Raw genomic sequence first — 21,644 nt, forward strand, 5'->3', positions numbered from 1 at the left:
CAGGAACATATTCATGGTGCACAATTCTTACTCAGAGTTTTAAGCAGTGAAGGGCCACACTTAACTTTCCCTACCGGATCGGTCTCGGAGGCTGACATGGGGGCAGGCACGTGTAGTGGTGGGTACATGCCCCCCATGTGAGAATTTGTTTCCGTGCAGGCGCAGAAGCAAAGAGATCCGTGAAAATTGCTGAAATCTCACGCAAGGATGTTTGCACACATGAGATTTTGGTGGTTTGCATTGATTTCTTTGCTTCCGCGCATGCACCAAAGCAAAGAAGGCTGAAAATAACTGAAAATCACTGATTTTCGCCAATTTCTTTCCTTCCGTGCATGTGCAGAAGCAAATTCTTGCATGGGGGTGCGCAGGAGCGTGTAGGGCACAGCGGAGACGCACAAATTTATTTATTTTATTAGATTACATTTGCATGCCGCCCCTCTCCGAAGACTCAGGAGCACACACATCGCTGTTTCTGCTAACAGATCAGCAATCCCAGGCATAGCAGGGGCAGCCCAATACTGGTTTTAAGGTGCATTGATGACATCAGTAGACAGCTGGAAGAAAAATTAAGATTAATTTCATGAATCATTATTGTCATCTAGTTCTTGAGTTCAGTATTTTAATCCAAAGAAGTGTATAATAGCCATTAATGTTAATGGCTTTCTGATTGGTATCTTGATTTCATCGTATTTTCTACTTGCTCTTCTGCTGGGAGTTCAGGACTGCCTCTTATTACAGCAAGACCCTAAATGCTGGAATGATGAAATCTTTATCTTGCAGGGTTGGGGTTTTTTTTTACAGGCTTGACAACAAAAAACTGAAATGCTAAATCCTGCTACTCCCAGCATACCCTACTTCAGAAGGTTGCTTTAAGGATGAAATCATAGGTGGAAGTCATTGAGGACATTCTGGGCTTTGATGAACAATCCTCGGTGGTGCAGTGGTTAGAGTGCAGTACTGCAAGCTACTTCTGCTGATCACCGGCTGCCAGCAGTTTGGCAGACGGAATCTCAGTAGACTCAAGATTGACTCAGCCTTGCATCCTTCCAAGGTCAGTAAAATGAGGACCCAGATTGTTGGCCGCAACATGCTTACTCTCTGTAAACTGCTTAGAGAGGTTGTAAATAGCGGCAGGCAGCCACTTACCGCGCTACCCAGATGGTCCTCATTGGCCGGCGTGAGCGCTCCTCATACCTTATGTGAGATTTGGCTTCTGTGCATGTGCAGCAAGTAAAATCTCGCAAGATTTTGGCTATTTTTGCTGGGCTTTTTGCTTCCGCGTATGCACAGAAGCAAAAAATGGCAAAAATATCTGATTTTTGGCAAAAACAGTTGGGATTTTTGCTTCTGCACATGTGCGGAAGCAAAAATGGCAAAAATAGCCAATGCACTGGGATTTTTTTAATCACGATTTTTGCTCCCATGCATGCGCAGAAGCAAAAAAAAAAGCAATTTTCAGGGAATCTGTCCGTCGTGCTGTTTCTAGGCTGAAATCTATCGGTCGTACCGTTCCTGGGCCATTTCCACTGGCCGGATGGCGTCCTCCCACACGTGGGGGGAAGAGCCCATGACTGGCTGTAAAGCATTGTGACCCGGTATATAAGTCTTAATGCTAAATGCTAAATCCAATACAAATTAAATGGATTGAAGTCTGAATCTTTCCCACAGAACTAGCAACCTCCCTATATTATCCCTCACAAGATAATTCTCAGTCAAGTTCAAATAATACCCGCTCTATCATCGGAATAATGTGTTTGATATTCGATGATTTTGCCCCTTGGGAATGGGTTGCGATTATTTCTCTCAGAAAGTGGCACTCCAACGCTTCAAACCGACCGCCAGAGCGAGATTGTCACCCAAGGGCTGACAATTGCTTGGCCACGTTTTCCTCACGCGGCTAAAATTGCGCAGTCTCTCGTCTGTCCCGGGAGCCTCAAGCCCACCGTCTGGTCTAGTCTTCGGCATCCAGCAAGCGCCATTTAAAGGAGCGCCGGCAGAGGGCAGCGCTGCTCCTTTAACTGGGCGTGGAGGCTCGGGCACGTTGTTTCCCACGCAGCGCCACATCGCGACGCTCCCTCCCTCCGTCTCGGGCTCAGCCTCCTTCGCGCTCGCTCATCTGCCAGACTCCGGGCTTTGGCCGGCGGCAGCGCAGCGGAGGCCGAGCGGGGCGCCAGCAGCTCTCCGGCAAAGTGGTGGGAGCCTGGAGTTTCGGGATGCCGCTGAGGCTGCCGCTGCCGTTGTTGCTCTTCTCGCTGCTCGCGCTAGATGCCTCCCGGGCGGCGCGTCCCCACGACTGGCTGTACCGCCAGAGACGGCAGAGCCCGCGGGAGGCGGAGGAGGAGGAGGGCCTGCGCGACCGTGCCGCGGGAGCCCCGGAGGCGGCTTCCCTGTTCAGCACCTCTTTCGTCCTCAAAGGGGACGCGGCTCACAACCAAGCCATGGTGCATTGGACGGGCGACAATAGCAGCGTAAGTGCTTTCCGTCGGCGCCGCTCGCCTGGCCATCTGCGGTCTCCCCGCGAGCTGCGGACTTTCCTGCTTGTAAGAGCGGAGTCCTCATGGCGCCCCCGTCGGCAGCGGGCAGGGGGAGGGGGAGGAGTGACGTGCCACCTTTGGGTGGGGAAGGGAACAAGGGGGGGTCGCACGGATACCTCTCGGAAGCTTAGCGAAGGTTTTCCCCCAGTCGTCTGGAAAGCTAAGCTCCCTTCTCAACTGGTCAGGCAGACCTCAAAGGCTTCCAATCCGGGGAAAGAAAGGCTGACATTTATTTTATTTTATTTGTCAAACGTGTAGAGGGTAGCAGAAGTTTGTATTAACATAACGTAAGTAAAAAGTAACGATAAAAGAGGACAATAAGACAGGGACGGTAGGCACAGGGGTGCGCTTATGCACGCCCCTTACAGACCTCTTGGAAACGGGGAGAAGTCGACTGTAGACAATCTAATGTTGTCTAATCAAATGTAATCTAATATAATAATTAATAAACAATTAATAAAATATTAATTAATTAATTAATTTTTATTAATTGTTTATTAATTATTAGATTGGTGAATTGATTAATTATTAGATTAATGAATGAATTAACTGATAATATAATCTAATGTAGATAATCAAATGTAGACATGTATAGGCGAATGAGAATCACGTTTTCTTGGGTTTTGCATGCTTCAGTTTATTAAGCCATACAAATGCCGTTGCTTCGGAAATTGGTTGGAATAAGTTAGTAGCTCTGAGGGAGGGGCTGCTCCAAACAGGGCTCTAGAAAAACAATGAGATTTCCTCTGTTCCTCCCTCCCCCCACTGTTCGAGACAAGAACCCCATTTTTCATATCAGTTTCATGATCTCCTAGCTGTCAGTATATTTGGCCATTTAAATCTCTCTGGGCTAAGATCATTTTTTAATTCCCCCATGTAACTCTAGGAATACAATTTTGCCCTCTTCTGGATTGTGATAGTAGGGGAATCTTCCTGCTTATCCCAGATTTCCATGATACATGACCACATTGGGACTTCTCCAGGCCCCACCCCCACCCTCAACATTTGATGCTTACAAATAGACATGTATGCCCACCTGCACACAAAGAGACACAAGCTTTCTCTTGGGCATGTAAGAGTGGAACCACATTTTGAGAGCCTCCGTCTAGGATATCTCATTTGGATGACAGGTGTGCTAACACTCATGAAAATTAGAATTCAGTTCCCATCCTATTACATTTTATGATAGTTTTTGAAGAATATGATTTCGGAGGCAAAAGTATTAGAAAGATCTCCAGAAATGCCAATACCAATTAAAATCCATCTGACCAAAAACAACGTGTCTTAAAATTGAGGCAGTTATATCATAATCTGGAGGCATTCTGTGTTGGTTATTTCATTTTTTTGTGCTTTTCCAGATTAATGACATCATTTTAGACAAGAATTTTGGGAGGCAACTGCCACAACTAATTCATTCAAATTTTGTGGAATCACTGCACACTATCATGTAAAAGCAGACAGCTGTGTTTAAAAAAAATAAAATTAAAGACTATTGTTCATCTTTTATATAAAGATGAAATGATAATGTAATTTCCATAGCTGTAGATATATTGAGTTGAGTATTGGTACTCTTTTTTTTTCAAAAAGAGGTTGGATTTATAAAGCAACTCAAATACCAAATCACTAACATACATTCAGGATATTATTTGCAATGACTTAATTTATATCTGGTGTATTTTATTACTCTTTTTAAAAATAGCAGCCAAATACTCTTCTGGATATTTAAAAAGATATGCTTAAATAATATGGTTTTAAATTTAAAATAAATTATATATAAAGGAAAAATTAAGAAAATTAAGAAAAAGCAGGAACATCTGCCATAAAAACATATCTTTATTATATGTTAACGCAAACCAATCATTTATGTCATATGTACAATTTCACTTTTAAATTAGTTTTCTTAATAGTGCAAAGGGGAAATTAATTTATTATCAATTTTATGTAGTCCAGATTTTCTAAGTCGTGTTTTCTTTTTAAAAAGTATTTTATTTCATTTTACTACAACCAACCCAAAAAATTCTTTTTCAGTTTGTAAGTCATATTTCAATAATGTTTTATAAACAGAGTTTCTGAATGTTGTGTCGCAAACTTTTCAAATTCAGTCAAGTTTGACTGTTCTGTTTAATTTCTAATTCTTTTTGAATTAGAATGAGTGTCTTAAGTCAATGTTATAATTAAGCCACACTTTACCCTGGGTCCACCAGTATTTTGAAAGTATGCCCTGTTTATTGGATCTTAAATGTGACTCTCAACCTGAGATGAAATTTGTGCCCTATGAGCAATTTCTCTCTCCTTCTCCATTCTCCTGCTGTATGAAATTTCCTTCCACCAAATTCTTAAAGTGGCTAATTATCTGTTCCTTTATCTATTCCTACTCTCAGCAGCTAGGAAGTAAAAAATAACATGTCTCATACTACCATGGTTATTTTCCCTCCCCAGCAATGTCACTGCAGTTACTATAGGCTGAAGGCCAGGTAGACAATTTCCTGAGAGGGCTACATTGTCATCACTGTCCAGCCAAATCTCAGTAATATCTACCAGATCTTCATCCACCATCATATCAGAGTCGGATGCAACCTGATTATGATGCAGCCCTAGAACTGGGATATCTCCTTCTTCTGCAGCAACATGCCCAGGATGATGTGTTGGAACTTCTCTTGCCTGTCACTGTCCCAATTTGGCGTCCAGTTGCCTTAGCCCCAGAGACAGACAACAATTTCTCCCATCTATCTTCACATGCCCCATTCATCCCCACTCTTTGGTTTACACGCTTATAAGAACGTATATTGTATTAACCAGATACAACATAACTCCTGATATTCAAGGTCCTGTCTGTCGACCTGAATACTTATTCCACTTTCTTTTGCCTTCATAGCTAGCCTCCTCCAAACCTTTCGAGGAGCTTTTCCCTGCTGTCCATGCAGTATCGTACATTACCTAGTAAAATCATAATGAGAGGAAAGAACATTTCAGTACTTCTCAGCTGCATCTCTAGCATGTGATCTGAAAAGTCCAAGTCTAGATTTGATTAAACTAGCTCTTCTTCTGGGTCAGTTCCTTTCTTCAGCCATGGTATTCCTTCTCTCCCTGCCATTCTTTTCTTTCTCCATGTCGCTGGTCTCCATGAATTCTTTTCTGAAGAAGCCAATTGAAAATCTCCACTTTTGTTCTCCTTGCTCTCCTTGATTTCCGGCAAAACCAGATTCCACCCTCTAACATTGATCTTTGTTGCTTTGTGCCATTAATGGTTATTGCTCTGTTGTCCTCTGCAGCTGCTTCCATGTAGTTTTGAATTATTCCTTGTTGGTACTTCGGTTACAGCCAAGACCTCAGTCCTTTCCAGTTCAGTTCTCTTGTGGGTATGGGGCAGGAACTGGTATCGCCAACCTGGTTGACCTTTTCTTTCATTTGACTTACTTCACCAATCTCTTCCTTCCCTCTGGGACTCATTTAAAGATACTTGCAATTTTCAGTCATCTATCACTTTCACCCTACTCAATTTCCTCACTCTCCTCACTTCTCATTATCCTGCAGTAATATAATTAACACCAACACTGATTAAGCTGACTAAATTAAACATTTAACCAGAGTGCTGCTAAAAATAAGCATCTGTCTGATAGTTCATATGCATTCCTAGATCCAAATGCTGGGTCTCTTGAGTGATGAGCAGTTATGAGACAGAGTTGTGGAATTACTGCATAGTTTCATAAGCTACATCTCAATCTCGGGAGGAAAAAGTGCCATCAAGCACCAAATTTGGTCAGTACAAAACAGAAACTATAGGTTCATGCTGTAGAACTAGATTTTCATTGAGATATTAGAACCTGTGATATGTGAGACTCTGATAAGGCACGACCAAAAGAGTTGTATCTGTTTTCCTTCAAAAGAATAGAACTAATTTTGAAAAAGAAATATGTATGTCCCGAGTTCCTTTGACATTGAACAATAAGGATCCATAATAGTTAATACAGCAAAGCCGATATTTAGAGAAAATATAGATCTGATTCAGGGACAGATCAACAGGACAATTGCCTTCCAGAACTGAGCTAGATATTCATCTTTAAAGTTCTCATAGAAAAAAAACCAGTGACATCACCCTACTGAAATCCCATTGTAATACAGTAGTTGATTTGAGCACATATTTATGTGATTTCCACTGAACCACATAAAAAGAACAGTGAAAAAAAGGAAAGTTTCTCTGTATATTGAAAGATCAACGTCTATCAATTTTCTAGGTATTGTGATGCTCAAATTATGTTCAACCCCTACTTTTTCTTGCTTTTGAAATCTCTTTTATTCTACTGGATGTAGAGCTGAAAGGGTAGGCAGCCAGTCTTAAAAACAGGGTGGGGGCATTAAGTAATACTTGTTACCAAGCAGAACATAACCAAAGAGCTAATTTTGGAAAAACTTCATTGAGAACAAGTGAGCTCTCCTTGCCTCCCACCTCTTTTCCTTGGTAGGTGGCTTAAATAAGAAATACAAGCAATTCAGAGATAAACCATAGGTTCTGCTTCAGCTATCTTGAGAAACTACATTGTGAACATACCACATTCTCTAAGCTAAGGATTCAAAAGATGTTTTGCCAGGAAAAAAACCTCTCAATTTTATTTATGGAATGAGTTCAGGTATAAGAAACAGACAAACAACATGATAGCTTAGCATTATGTGAGAATGCATCTAAAGAGTAGAAGTGTAATTATAGTTTACTTACAATGTTATTTTTAAAAAAATCTGTATCTGTTCATTGTATACTTTGCAAGGAATAAATCCATTTAATTTCATAATTCTAACTAATAGCTGCATCAATAAGTTCTGCTGATTTTCTGAGACATTCTTGGTTTACAGTGCAAACCTAGATTTGTCTGTTTGGCAGTTAGCCCCTTCAATATGTCTCTGATCACAAAAAGGCAAAGTAGCAATGCTCAGCTTTTTTAAAAAGCAGGGATAACAATGGATAACTTAATAATTCTTAGAATTTAAGTCTTATAAGTTCATTTATTTTATTGCATGTTAATATGCATAATTTAAGTATGTGTATATGTATAGTTTAGTTTTCTTTTTGCGTGTTTTCTTTTAGGTAATTCTGATCCTTACCAAATATTACCACACTGATATGGGCAAAGTGTTGGAGAGTTCTTTGTGGAGGTATGTTTGTTACTTGTTTTCCTAAAAATCAAAGAGAAACTATTTCATGCTTGAACACGTTGGAATTTTTTGTTACTGTGAAAGAGAAAAGGACGCAACTAAGGCCAATGTCTTCTATTTTGGAGACTAAGGCTAATGTCTTCTATATCTTCTTTTTTGTTGTTTGTTAACTTTCTTAAATTATGTTGCTTCATGTTAACGGTACTTCAAAATTATGGGAAAACGTGAGGGGAAATTATCACATTGATTTTTAGTAGCCTCACTCATGAATGTAATAATGGAGGCTCCAGGAGCTGCAAGAAAGGGAATCTGCTATTTGCAGATTGTTCTCTCTTGGTCAGACAATTATAAGTCTACTATATGATTAGCACAATTCACATTAGCTCCAGTGTCAATTTGTTTTAGTTTAAAGGAATAATTATTGAGTGAATGAAAACTTGAAAGTCATTTTAATGCTGTTAAACTGGAGAGATTAAAAAAGCATTCTAAATCTATAATATCTTCTTCAAATACCACTGTTATTAATCCAAATTACTGTAAAATTAGTATGTGCATAAAAATCCCCCAATTTTCTCAATGAAAATACCCAGGAAATTCGGGGAAGGCAAACATAGGACTCCTATGTTCTATGGCTATTATAATATTGTAATGAATTAAAAAGCCTTGCCCACATGCTGAGTTTCTAATTTTAATTGTGACATCATTGAATACAGAATTAGAATAGGATTTGCTTCTACTGCCTTGTGCTAAAAATAATTACCAAGGGATAAAATCTACATAGTACATTTTTAAAATAAGGGTGTGAGGAAACAATAGCATGATTATCTGTAGTACCGGTAGGTTAAATCTGTTTCATTTTTACTGTGTTCTACTCTCCTTCCAATAGTATGAAACTAACCACAGAACAATATCATTGGATGGAATTGTCTACCTCTGCAAACCTTCTCATAGAAATAGAAATCCATGACCAGATGATTAGTTAAATCAGGAAATTTAACATTAAAGCATGCAAGTGGGCTTCATATAATTAATTAGTTGCCCAGTTAGCAATATCAATGAGAAACAATATTGAATTGGATGTCACTAAGAAACAATAATATCTATTAGCTTAGACTTGTCACTAACATCAGTGGAAAATAGGACTACAAAGCTAGATGGGCAGCAAAGTACTAGTCTGGCAAGAACTATGTGGTTATTTATCTCTAAGTACTGTAATTTTCAGAGTATAAGATGCGGCGGAGTATAAGACGCACCTTAGATTTTGGAGAGGAAAATAGGGAAAAGAATCTGCTTAACAGATATTCATCTGCCTAGCATCCTTAGTCTGGTCAGTTTCAGCACATTATTTTATCCTGTGGTTAGGGCTTTAAAAAAAACTTATTTGGAGAGAGTAACAATGAAAGAGCTTGCAAGCCAGTAAGAGCTAGGAACATTGTTAGAACCTGGTTAGGACTGGAAAGAAAAATTCTAAGCAAGTAGAGCAATTAAAAAAACCTGTAAAGACTTAAAGCTTGGAAAACATTCTTTGCAGAGAATAACAATGAAAGACCTTGCAAGTCGGTAAGAGCTGGGAGCATTGTTAGGAGGTGGTTAGGGCTGGAAAGAAATATTTGGAGCAAATTAGAGCAATGAAAAGAAAACCTGCAAAGAGTAAGGGCTTGGAAAACATTCTTTGCAAAGAGTAACAATGAACGATTTTGCAAGCTGGTAAGAGCTAGGAACATTGTTAGCACCTGGTTAGGGTGGAAAGAAACTTATTTGAAACAAGTAGAACAATTTAAAAAAACTAAAAAGACAGGGTTTGGAAAACATTATTCACAGAGAGTAACAGTGAAAGAGCTTACAAGCGGGTAAGAGCTGGGAGCATCATTAGCACCTGGTTAGGGCTGGAAATAAACATTTGGAGCAAGTTAGAGCAATGAAAAAAAACTGCAAAGACAGGCTTGGAGAACATTCTTAGCAGAGAATAACAATGAAAGAGCTTGCAAGTGGTAAGAACAGGGAACACTGTTAGCACCTGGTTAGGGCTGGAAAGTTAGAGCAATGAAAAGACTTAGGGCTTGGAAAACATTCTTTGCAGGCAATAACAATGAAAGAACCTGCAAGATAAGAGCTGGGAAGATCGTTAGCACCTAGTTAGGGCTGGGGGGGAAAAGCTTCAGAAAACCTGCATTCAGAGTATAAGACGCACCTAAATTTTCAGCCTCTTTTAGGGAGGAAAAAGGTGCATCTTGTACTCCAAAAAATACAGTACTTGTAGCATATGTGTCACTATTTATGCCTAAGCGTGTATGTGATTGTGTGCTAATGAAGAAAAAGATAAAAGAACACAAGATACAACATGCAATCTGCCAGCATTTTGCCCAAGAGTTCCCCAAATGTCTGGGAGCATATTTCAATCTTTTGTGGAGATTTTGAAGGATGCTCAGTGCTGTCCATGCTGCTGCATCCTTGAACAACAGAAGCTTCCAAAGGGTCTTCAAGGGACTCTCATGTAGAGTGCATGACAGTAATTCAATGGTGAGGCGAATGCCACCTGTGAGGCATGTTTCTAAATGAGCTCCTAATCCAGGAAAGGGAATAACTGGTGCATTAGATGTGCTTGCACAAAGACCATCTTCACTACAGCTGCCATCTGCTTTTTGAATAGGAGTTATGAATCCTCTATGACAGTGTTTCCCAACCTTGGCAACTTGGAGAGATCTGGACTTCAACTCCCAGAATTCCCCAGCCAGCATTCGCCAAGGTTGGGAAACACCGCTCTATGACCACCAGGTTGTACACCAGACTTGAATTAACCTTAACCCTAACCCTATCAAAGTCCAATCCTGTCCATTAACAACGATGGAAGATCCCCAGTCTTGTCAGGATTGAGACTGAGTCTTTTCTTCTTCATTCAGATCCCGATACGCTAGACAAGTGATGGCAAATATTTTTTGGTTCGCATGCCAAAAGGGATGGGTGGGTGCCTGGGAAGGGTCATGTGTGTGCATGCCCACACCCCCAATTTCATGTGTGCTCCCCCCATGCATGTGTGCATGCTAATTCATAAATAAATAATTCTAGACGTGACCCTCTCCTGCTCCCAGCATGCAATAGTTTATTCTTGGGGAGAGTGAAAATCTCCCCCCCCCTCCCGGCAGGCTTTCTGGAGGTTGGAAACTTTTCATTTGCCAACTTCTGATTGAACTGAAGTTTTCATGGTTCACCATCATGCGCTAGACAGTACTTTGACAGTTTCATCTGCACTGCCTAGGGATGAAATGTATCGTCACATATTGGTGACACTAGATCCTAAACTTACTAATGACTTCACTCAGAGGTTTCATGTAGATATTAAATAAGGTGTGTGTGTGTCTGTGTGAATCTATCCCTCGATTAATTCATAAATAAAGAATTCTAGACTTGATCTCTCCCATCTTGTCAACACCAATGGAGACCAATTACTGAGAAAAATGTTTCAATATACAGTACACTGTTGAGTAGAAAACAGCTTTCACATATAAATATTCAGTTAAACCAGTAATATAAAGTCTTCATTTTCAGCAATACATGCATTTGTGTAGGTGGTAGCCTAAATGCAATATAAAATAAAATAAAATAAAATATAAAATAAAATGATAAAATAAAATAATAAATAAATAAATAAAATAAAATAAAATAGTGTGATGATTCCAACATAAGATATCTTCTTAATAATGAACAATATATGACAAGACAAAACTGTCAAAGAAAAATTGAGCAAATTAGTTTTAATGGGTAATCATTGAGGGGAGGGGACGGGAGCTGGTGTGACAGGGACTACAATGAAGCAGCAGTTTCTCAGGAAGATGGAGCACAATCTATAAAGGATCAAGGGAGAAAAGAGGCAGCACAGAATAAGAGACTTAGAATTGAATTGAATTGAATTAGAAATTTATCCTAGTTGTACATGAGACTCAGCAAATTTAAAGATTTTGCAAGTGTTTTGCCCAAAATAAGACCTGTCTTATTTTCTTATTGGCCCCTAAATACTCCCCCCCCCCAGTGTTATTTTCAGGGGATGTCATACCCGCTTACCTTAGGACAACTCCAGCCATACTTCCCACACCCCAGCACCTGTTTTACACCTGTGTTTTGACATCTTCTGCATCCACTAAGGCCACTCGTACGCCAGATGCCATGGGGCTGCTTGTGACCAAAGGCTTTGTGGCATGTTGTGCTATTGCGTGTGTGAGCAATAGCACTGGTGCGACATGCCATGCGGTGTCCCCCCAGGAGCAGTGGCACCATCATAACAAAGCTCACAGCATTCTGCCTTGAGCAGCAGCAGCAGTAGCAGCACAACCAGCCATGCAGCATCCTGTGACTACAAAAAAAGTTGGGCAACAGTGCAACAGGTGTTGGGGCACGGGACGCCTGGTTGCGGTAGTTCTGAGGTGAGCAGGTGCAGGGCACATGGAGCAGTTCCACTCCCCATTCCTGTCCTAGCTTAATTTTTACACCTGTGTTTTGCCCCACCTTGTACAACCAGATGCTGAGCAGGACTTAATAGGGCTTATTTTTGGGGTAGGGCTTATATTAAGTGCAAGTATGAAAATCGGGCTAGGGCTTGTTTTCAGGGTAGGTCGTATTTTCAGAGAAACGGGGAAATATTGGAAAGCAAGCATAGTACTTTATTGAAATATGCCAATTTTGCTATAATTACAAAAATAATATGTTTTTAAAAGCCTTATATGTTGCAGTTGAATTCTTGGTAATCTGTTATTTTGTGCATTTCTGAATCTTATAACCCAAAGACAGTGATTTTATGAGAAAACCAAGTTATAGTTCACACCACTGATGGAGACAGATGGTGGGTTCCTCATGTCCTGATCAGTTTGTCCTCCCTTATCAAGATAAAGCCAACCAACTCTTTCCTAGGATTTTGGAAAGCTTTGAAAATCTGGCTTGGTCCCAGGTCTGGGGCTAATGTTTGTTATTTGTTTAATGACCTTCTGTTTTGTTTTGTGGGTTTTATCATTACAACATTTTAGTCTGGACTGACTATCTACTATCTATCTGTTTCCCATCTTTATTATTTTCATAAATAACTCAAATGATGAATATATCCAACACACTTTCCTCCTCTTATTTTTAGTGATATTTGTAGTTTGTTTGTCAACTATGATATCCAGCTGATTCTCGTTTTGTTGAGGTTGAATGATGACATCTGTCCATATGCCATTGAAATTCCAGTTCCACTGAATGGTTTTAAACTATAAAATCCCTCTTAATTTTTTGAAAGTTTCTACCAATCTTAAGTTATAAATGAAATATAAATGAAATATGAAAACAAAATTATTTGAATTAGAATTTACATTTTTTGTTGATTTGTTACTTTTTTTAATGGAGATATAATAGCTTACATTGGTTTGTACTGTATTTATCATCGTTCTCTTTCTCAAAGAAATAGTCTTGTAGAATACTGATACCACAATGACTTCATAAGACTAGATTCACATAACATACTGTTACAAAATATAGATTCTCAACACAAAAAATAAAATATTCAGTTAAATGTGTTATCTTCTTTACAAGTTATCCTCAGCTTACTGAAATCTTTGTTGAGTGAATGAGAATTCATGTGACGGCTTTACTCAACGACTACAATCCTGGTGCTCATACATGAGGTCATTAAGTGATCGCCTGGATTGTTAAAGTAGACAGAGTGAAAGAGCTACCTGTCAGAGAGACTTTGTTCTATGTGGGGCTGAGTCCCTCTGGACGTGGTTCCATATGAGGCTGAATCCTTCTGGCAGGCAGCCCTTTTGTTCTGATCCCTTTGTTTCTGCATCCATCTTGAAATCCGAACAGGATTTTGGCATGGAGTGTTTGCAGCACAGGGATTTTCACCGAGTCCCCAAAGACAAGAGGACTCCCTCTGGCTTCTGGGGCTGACTGTCATAGCCGCGTGTTGCAAAGGTTCTGTGCAAAAATCATTCAGATTTCAGGTCAGATCATTTTTAGCCAGTCCTCAGAAGGCGTCTTTCAACAGCCAGCAATTGTTTGTGGCCTTCCCTATCAGTTTCCCATTGACTTTCGAGGGAAGCTAGTCAGGAAGATTACAAATGAGAGTTATATGAGCACCCAGATCTCAATCCTGTAAGACTACAATGGCTGTAACTTTAGGCATGGGTTGTAAGATCCTTTGTTCAGCACTGTTGTAATTTTGAGCAATCACATAACAAATGATTGTTAAATGAGGACTGTCTGTAGTTTATTGGATAAACTCAGCTAGTGATATTTGTAATCACTTTATTATTGTATCATATTTATTTGATCAAGATTTATTCAAGAAATCATTATTACCCAAAATATGGCTTAGCATTTTATGTGAACACAAACAAAATTTGGTAATCGTTAATCTGAAACTGATCTAGAAAACATTAACAGATTTTGGGTTTGATCTCCAAGGCCGAAGTTAGTTGGGCCAGATTCTTTTTTTCTGCTGCCCTTCATATAAAATAATATTATTCAAGATATTTTGAGAAAATTCCCATTCATGTGTCAAAAAGGTCTGCTATATATTTTTAAGCACAATATTTTAGGTAGTTCATTACTGAAGATCTTATTTAGTTAGCGTTATTTGTTAAACCCTGGTTATTATTTTAATATATGCTTTAATGTATGTTTTAAAACAGTTTGTAGAAAATCTTGTGTAGTTTACACTATGTAGTAAGCTGAAAATGGAAACTAATTCATGAAGTGCAGCTGGGTTGATTCTGATTTCACTGTACAGTATATTCTAGTGGGCTCGGATGTGTTATAGTAACAGTGCTTTGTTATTTGTGTATGCCTCACCATCCCACACATCCTATTTTGAAGTTGGGAGTTTCAAGTGCTTTTGTTATCTTCTGTATTCAGAACTAAAACACAGAGCTGCACAAGAGAAGCAAAAGAGGAATGCATAATGGGATTCAAACGCCACAGGAAGAAATTAAATCTCAGCTGCTTTTGAAAGAGGGATGTTTCTCGGCAGGAAATGAAAGAAGCATTACTTGTAAGAATAGAAAATTGAGATGGGTTGCTAGGAAACTAATAAATTAATTGAAAGATAGATTCAGAGGGAAAATTGAACGTTTGGAGCCTATTGTTACTGTCACATTCATTTCTATTTTTGGGTAACCCCTTTAGTACAGCCAGCCAAAGGTTACTAAAGAATAAGCAAGTTTTGGAATTTTCCTGACCCCTTGAGCATGCAAGATTGGGAACGGGGGTGGAGGGGTGGGTCCTGAGAGAAAAATGGATGTTTTAGTCATTAGCTCTGTAGTTCAGGAAATTGTGGATTGAATGTATAGGCAATGAGGCTGCAACCCGAAAACAGAGAGAATTCAATGGCTGTTATTATTTGAGAAGCTAGTAGCTTTCAGAGGCATTGCCCCATAATAAGGCAAGATCTTGTTAAGTTGGGTTCTAGGGTTCATTTGGGAGCACTTGTTTTAACAGCCTCCCTGATACACATGTACCATCTTGCAAAGCTGCTTACTATTGCTATGATATTGGTTCTGGGAGAGTTAATTTTGCCTCAGTTCAGTGCAGAATCTAATGTTCATAATCATCAGACATGGACCTCACCCAGGTTATTGTGGGATGGCACTATTGTGGGATGGCACTTGTCACTGGTCACATGTTGTCTCAGGGCAACTGCAGTATTATCTGGTGATGCAGGTTATCTATCATATCTTATAGTCAGACCACTTTCTGATTTCCTTGGAGCTCTTTAGTACTACTTACACATATACCCACATGCATCGTAAGGAGAATGGCCTTATCAATTGGTTTTGAGACTTGATGGACCAAGTTGGGTTTCAGATAGTGTTTGGGGAGTTTTCTTGGGCTCTGAAATGACAATAGTCTTTGGTAGAATTGTATCTGATCATCCTCCTCTGTTTGCTAACCCTGGAGGTTCTTTGGTTCGCTAAGGAGCTATATGAGATTGTTGCAGAAAAAAAGTTTCAGTTTTTTGGAGGAAGATAAAGTGTGAGTCTCATAAAATCTGTGTTCAAGCTTATGCTAAGCCCAACAATGTATGATAAAAGTAGCAAAACATATTTTTTTTATTCCTACTTCATCCAAATATTGCTGATTACTGGCCCTTTTAGACTTACTTTTAGGGAAAAGGAGGCATGAAGAATATCTTAAGAACTACTTAATGGTATTCTAGGCATCTGAACTTCAGTTTATTTGAGTTGGCCCTGACTAGTCAGAGTACATCTCAAATAGATTGAAATTGAGTTGGCTGGGCAGGGTCTTATCTTGCAATTTAAGCAGAGCTTGAGGTTGTGAATCTCAAGAAATTAAATGGGTTTGAATTTGTTAGTAATGTTATCTATATATGTATTGTATCAGTGTCAGTCCTGATTTATTAAAGTTGCTATGGATCCATCTTATAGTATGTGGCAACTACATCCTTTCTTGGACCAGGAGTAACTCATGGTTACTCATGCCTTAGTCATTTTGTGATTGAATTATTGCAGCACATACTACCTAGGACTACACTTGAAGATCACTTTGAAGTTATAGCTGATCAAAAATGCAGGGGCATTAGTGGTAGTTGGTGGTAGTTGGTACACTTCAGTTCACTCAGAAACACCTCTTCTCCATGAATTGTATTGCTTCTGGCTAGAAGAACTTGTCATCAAGCATAAATCCCTTCATGATTCAGGGCCTGTTGACTTCCTTTCTCCAGATATGTATCCTTGTCTTATAGATTAGTAGAGTGTGCATATTCAAGATCCCATTGTTAACATTATATCATTTTGTAGTCCCTTAGAAGTACTTTTTTATGCCTACACCTGCTGTGAGGTGGATTTTAGTACCCAGATCCATCCAGCCCTGACCTTGTTGTTAAGGAAAGAGTATGAAACATAGTTTTCCATCATGACTTGGGGTAGGACTCTTGGGAATTCTCACTGATGTTGGAACTTTATTCCTTGGTTTTTAGTAATATATTTAGTTGATGTTTTCTACTGTTTTATTAATATTTCTACACACTGAAAAATACTCAGAGTTGCTTGGACAATTGAGGAGGTTGATGAATTAGATGGATGGATGGATGGATGGATGGATGGATGGATGGATGGACAGATAATAGAGGGGAGAGAGGGAGAGAGAGAGACAGAGAGATTCTAATGGCTTTTTATATTTTCACTGGAATGGGGGGACAACCTTCTTCTTTGTTCCTTAATACTATGTAATCTTGTCTGGGAGATGTGAGGAAGCAGTTGAATCATTCCTCCAAATATTTTACATGTTACACAAATGTTTTAAACAGGCTTCTGGCAGATATTTCTTAAGATAGATTATTAGAGCAATTTGTAGAAAATTTCAGATGCACTAATTCATATCTAGAATTTCTAACCTCTTTTGGATCTCCACACAGCCTACAATCCAAGACAATTTCAGTTACCTGCCGTTCTCTAGATAATTAAAAACTACAATGTCTCAACCTACTTTCAAGAAAATAATTCACCAGTTATTGTACAAAAAGGCAAATTCCAGTAGTATGTATATACAGTATGTATTTCAGCACAAATACAAAATAATATTTTAGAAATTAAAATTTGAAATTTATAAATAAGAGTGTAAATAATATTTAAGAGCTAGTAAAGTTCTATAAATGGCAAAAAGTAAGAAGTGGCCTAGATGAGAGATGACATTATGTGAGACGGTAATCAGGAGTTTAAAGGAAATAGGACTTTTTTCCTTATAATTTTTAAAATTTATATCCAACTTTATTGTTTTTATAAATAATGCAAGTCAGTGAGCATGCCTAGAACTCCTTCTTCCTTCTATTTTTCACACAACCCAGAGAAGTGAGTTGGGCTGAGAAAAAAAGAATGACTGGTCCAAAAGTTACCCAGCTGACTTTCATGTTTAAGGTGGGATTAGAACTCACAGGTTCCCAGTTTCTAACCTAGAGCCTTAACCACCAGATTAAACTGGCTCTTACATTTCCAAATTGAACGTTTTTCTTACAACTTTCATATGTAGTTCCCATATTGCGCATATCATATCTATGAATTCTCAAAAAAAGCATAGCTAAAATTTAGCACACAGTTCAGGAATGTTTAGATCCATTAATAACTTTTGTAAGCAAGACAGTCAAAAGTGACTCTGATGCCATTTTAGAAATAAATAAATATTAAACAAATATAATATCTTTTACAGAATTCAGGCAAACTAAAAATGCCAATCCAAACTCCTTGAAGAACACAAAAACAAAGTGCAGCTGTAAAAAAAAAGAGGTCAGAAAAGAAAGGTAAGCATAGAGATTAAGCTGGTATAAATAAAATGATATTCAGACATGGTGATTATTTTGCCTTTAATGAAAAGAAACATCACATTTAGAGCAGATCTGGGCAAAGTGCGGCCCGGGGTCCAGATGCGGCCTGCCCGTTGTCTGTGACTGGCCTGCAGAGGTTGGAAGGAAGGAAGGAAGGAGAAATGGAGGGAGGAAGGAAGAAAAGAAAGAAGGAGAAATGGAGGGAGGAAGGAAGGAGAAATTATCTTTCCATGCCCTTTTGCAAAAGTCCAATAAATGCTCATTTTTTAAATTGTTCATAGGTTTCATTGCCCTTTCCAAGAAATTTAAAGCAAACCCCCCACCCCACCTCTCAGGGGGAAAAAAGTGGGGAGGAGGAAGAAAAGGAATCCAAAGCTACTTTCAGACAAAGCCTCCAGTATGTTTTCTCCACTGACAATGTAGGTCAGTTGAAAAGAGGCACCTGAAAGGAATATTTTGAAAGAGAAGTAAAGAACTGCCGAAAAGCAGAAATAAAAGGCAGAGAAAATCAGAAAGAAACTTCTCTCCATTTGGAGAAGTAAGGAAGGAAGGAAGGAAGGGGCGGCACCGGCTCTCTGGAACCAACTCCCCCCGGAGATCAGAACTGCCCCTACTCTTCCTGCCTTCCGTAAACTCCTCAAAACCCACCTTTGCCGTCAGGCATGGGGAAATTAAACATCTCCCCCTGGGAACGTTTAATTTATACATGGTATGCTTGTGTGTGTGTCTGTTAGCATATGGGGTTTTTTAAATCTTTAAATATTTTAATTAATTGGATTATTATGATTTGTTTTCACTGTTGTGAGCCGCCCCGAGTCTTCGGGGAGGGGCGGCATACAAATCCAAATAATTAATTAATTAATTAATTAATGAACAAACAAACAAACAAACTATATATATACTATATATATAATAGTAGATTGTTTTGAGTTCGGGTTTTGCCCTGTGTAATATTTTGCATGTCTATGCGACGTAATTATAATATAATTAACTCAGTTCTACCCAATAATATACAGTATTGGATAGAACTGAGTTAATTATATTAATCCGGCCCTCTAAAACCATCCCAATTTCTCATGAGGCCCTATGGCAAAATTAATTGCCTACCCCTGTTTTAGAGGAAAGCATAAGAGAAAAGGAAAAAAGATACAGTTGGACTGAAATCTTCTATCTAAGTGGTACAAAAGGATTATAACAGTAAAATCTGCTTTTAACAGAGGAAGTATGTGCAACGTTTCCATTGTGAGTGGGCTTAAAGCAGAGATTGCAAATGTCTGATGTTTGGCCTGTGTGGCATTCCCCAGCCAGCCCCTTCTTCTCCCCTTGCTTGTCACATAGGACTTAGGCTTGATAAAAGTTTTTTTTTTTTTTAATTAATGGTAGATTCTTTCATGTCTAAGTTTTGAAGAGGTATTTCTTCCCTTGTAGTATGGATATGTGTCTGAAAAAAAAGAACAAATGAAACATCGATATTGGTGTATGAGAATTAACCCAAGTACGTGTATTATATGTAAGTGTGTGAATCAGTGCACAAATGCCAATATTATATGTAAATATGATGTGGATGTTGTGGTTTTGGCTGTGTCCATTTTAACTGTAAAAATTAGTTAGGGGGAAATAGAATAAATTTTTATGCCAAATGAGCAAGGGATTACCGTATTTTTTGGACTATAAGACACATTGGAATATAAAATGCACCTTAGTTTTTGGGGAAGAAAACAGGGAAAAGAATTTGCTTACCAGGTATTCATCTGGCTAGCGTCCTTAGTCTGGTCAGTTTCAACACATTGTTTTATCTCCTGGTTAAGGGCTTAAAAAAAATTTATTCTGAGAGAGTAACAATGAAAGAGCTTACAAGCCACTAAGCTGGGAACATCATTAGCACCTGGAAAGAAACATTTGGAGCAAGTAGAGCAATGGAAAAACCCTACGAAGACTTAGGACTTGGAAAACATTCTTCTTGCAGAGAGTAACAATGAAAGAGTTTGCAAGCGGGCAAGAGCTGGGAAATATCATTAGCACATGGTTAGGGCTGGAAAGAACTACAGTACACAATGGCTTTTTATAAACCTTTTTTCCCTCCATTTAGTTATGTCTGATTCTCAGAAAGTGCCAAGACAAGTCCCTGCAGGTTTCTTGGCAAGATTTCATAAGTGGTTTGCCTCTTTCCTAGAACTGAGAATAATTTGCAGCATCTTCAGGCAATTTTGTTGACAGTACTGAGAAAAGCAGATTATTGTGAATTATTATTGTAAAGCTGGCTTCAGAAAGGGCTGATCTTTATTTAGAGATCATTGAGGGTGGGTGACCCTATTTATTTTTCTCACTGTTCTAGTGGCTTTTGAAGTCATTATAGTATTATCCTTCTGGACTGCCTAAAATATTTGGAAATTATAATGACTTGATAGATTTCAGAGAGTGCTGCTAAAGATAGCTGTTTTTTGGGGGAAATGTAGATATGGTCTCTTACATGACTCCATTCGGTCACCAGTGCTTTTTGATCTCAACATGAAACTATTATTTGATTAAGATATTGTATGTACTAATATGATAAATGATCTATTTCAAAGTTTATATAAAAGTAGGAAAACTAATATGGGAAAAAGTAGAAGCAGTAAAAATGAAGGAAAAATTCATTAACGTTCATCAAAAAATATCAATAATCATATAAAACATAAAATACAGTAACAGGAAATGATATAAAACACGATAGAACTTGCTTCTAAATGTGTAGAATGTTTTATTTTAAAAGTCTATTCCCTCTTAATGTATAGACAGAATAGACTTTTAAATAAAACATTCTACACAAGACTTGTAATATTTGGAATATTATTATATTTCCTATAAGATCTGAGAAATATCATAAGACCTTCATGTAGATCCTTGTGGATATACAGTATATATATATGTATATGTATATATATATCAATCACATGGAAGAACAGAACCAATTCAACAGAGCAGATTGACTGAAGAGGATCTACTTTGGACTTAAATCATGTAAACAAAACATTTGTAGTGTTAAGTCATGTAGACAAAAAGTAAATCACAAGAAATAAGAATCAAGGGAAGAAGTAGACACAAATATTTTAATTCCCGTCATGTTAATCTTTTGGTTGTCTTTACTTGCTTGATTACAAAAATATAGTATACATATAAAAAGTACAATTTTATCATTTATGAGCATAACAATATGTAAGTTAGAAAAAGGATGGAGAAAATAAGCATTTCCTTGTGGAGAAAATTTATATAAATCAATAGCAATGCTCTAGAAATGTCTTTCATTTTACCCACTATCATTTTAAAAAATGACATCTTTATCTCTCTGGCCTTGGAGAAGCTACAAAAGTACAAAATTAGCTAGGAGCTTGTTGAAAGCCACAGCTAGCTATTTCCAGAATGGAGAACCACCCAGCAAACAAATATCATAATCTTATATAGGATTCCAGTTCATTTCAGTCATATGCCAAGGCAGCATCCTGAAATATGGAACAAAGGCCCAAGCGGCAGTTATCGGTTACTGTCCATGGTGCTGATTCCATTCTCTGCTGCTAAAATTATTTTGACCCTGATCACTTGGGCTTCCAGAAGAAACATGGCCTGACAGTGTTCACTTATTTGAACTGCATAGTGTATATGTACAGAGGGAAAAAACT

The 21,644-nt window shown here is 38.4% G+C and overlaps 1 protein-coding gene across 3 annotated transcripts in view; it reads left to right on the forward strand.

The window, feature by feature from the left end:
• The first annotated feature begins 2,073 nt into the window (after nt 1-2,073).
• Nucleotides 2,074-21,644, forward strand: part of SORCS2 (sortilin related VPS10 domain containing receptor 2) — a 116,136-nt gene continuing 96,565 nt past the window's right edge. For all 3 annotated transcript variants that reach the window (XM_070746977.1, XM_070746978.1, XM_070746979.1), the window contains exons 1-2: nt 2,074-2,468; nt 7,615-7,682. In XM_070746977.1, coding sequence (XP_070603078.1) covers nt 2,214-2,468; nt 7,615-7,682 — 323 coding nt within the window. In that variant the 5' untranslated portion in view covers nt 2,074-2,213. The remainder of the gene's footprint in view (nt 2,469-7,614; nt 7,683-21,644) is intronic.

The sequence above is a fragment of the Erythrolamprus reginae genome, chromosome 3 (assembly GCF_031021105.1).
Source record: "Erythrolamprus reginae isolate rEryReg1 chromosome 3, rEryReg1.hap1, whole genome shotgun sequence".
NCBI classification, from domain to species: Eukaryota; Metazoa; Chordata; class Lepidosauria; order Squamata; family Dipsadidae; genus Erythrolamprus; species Erythrolamprus reginae.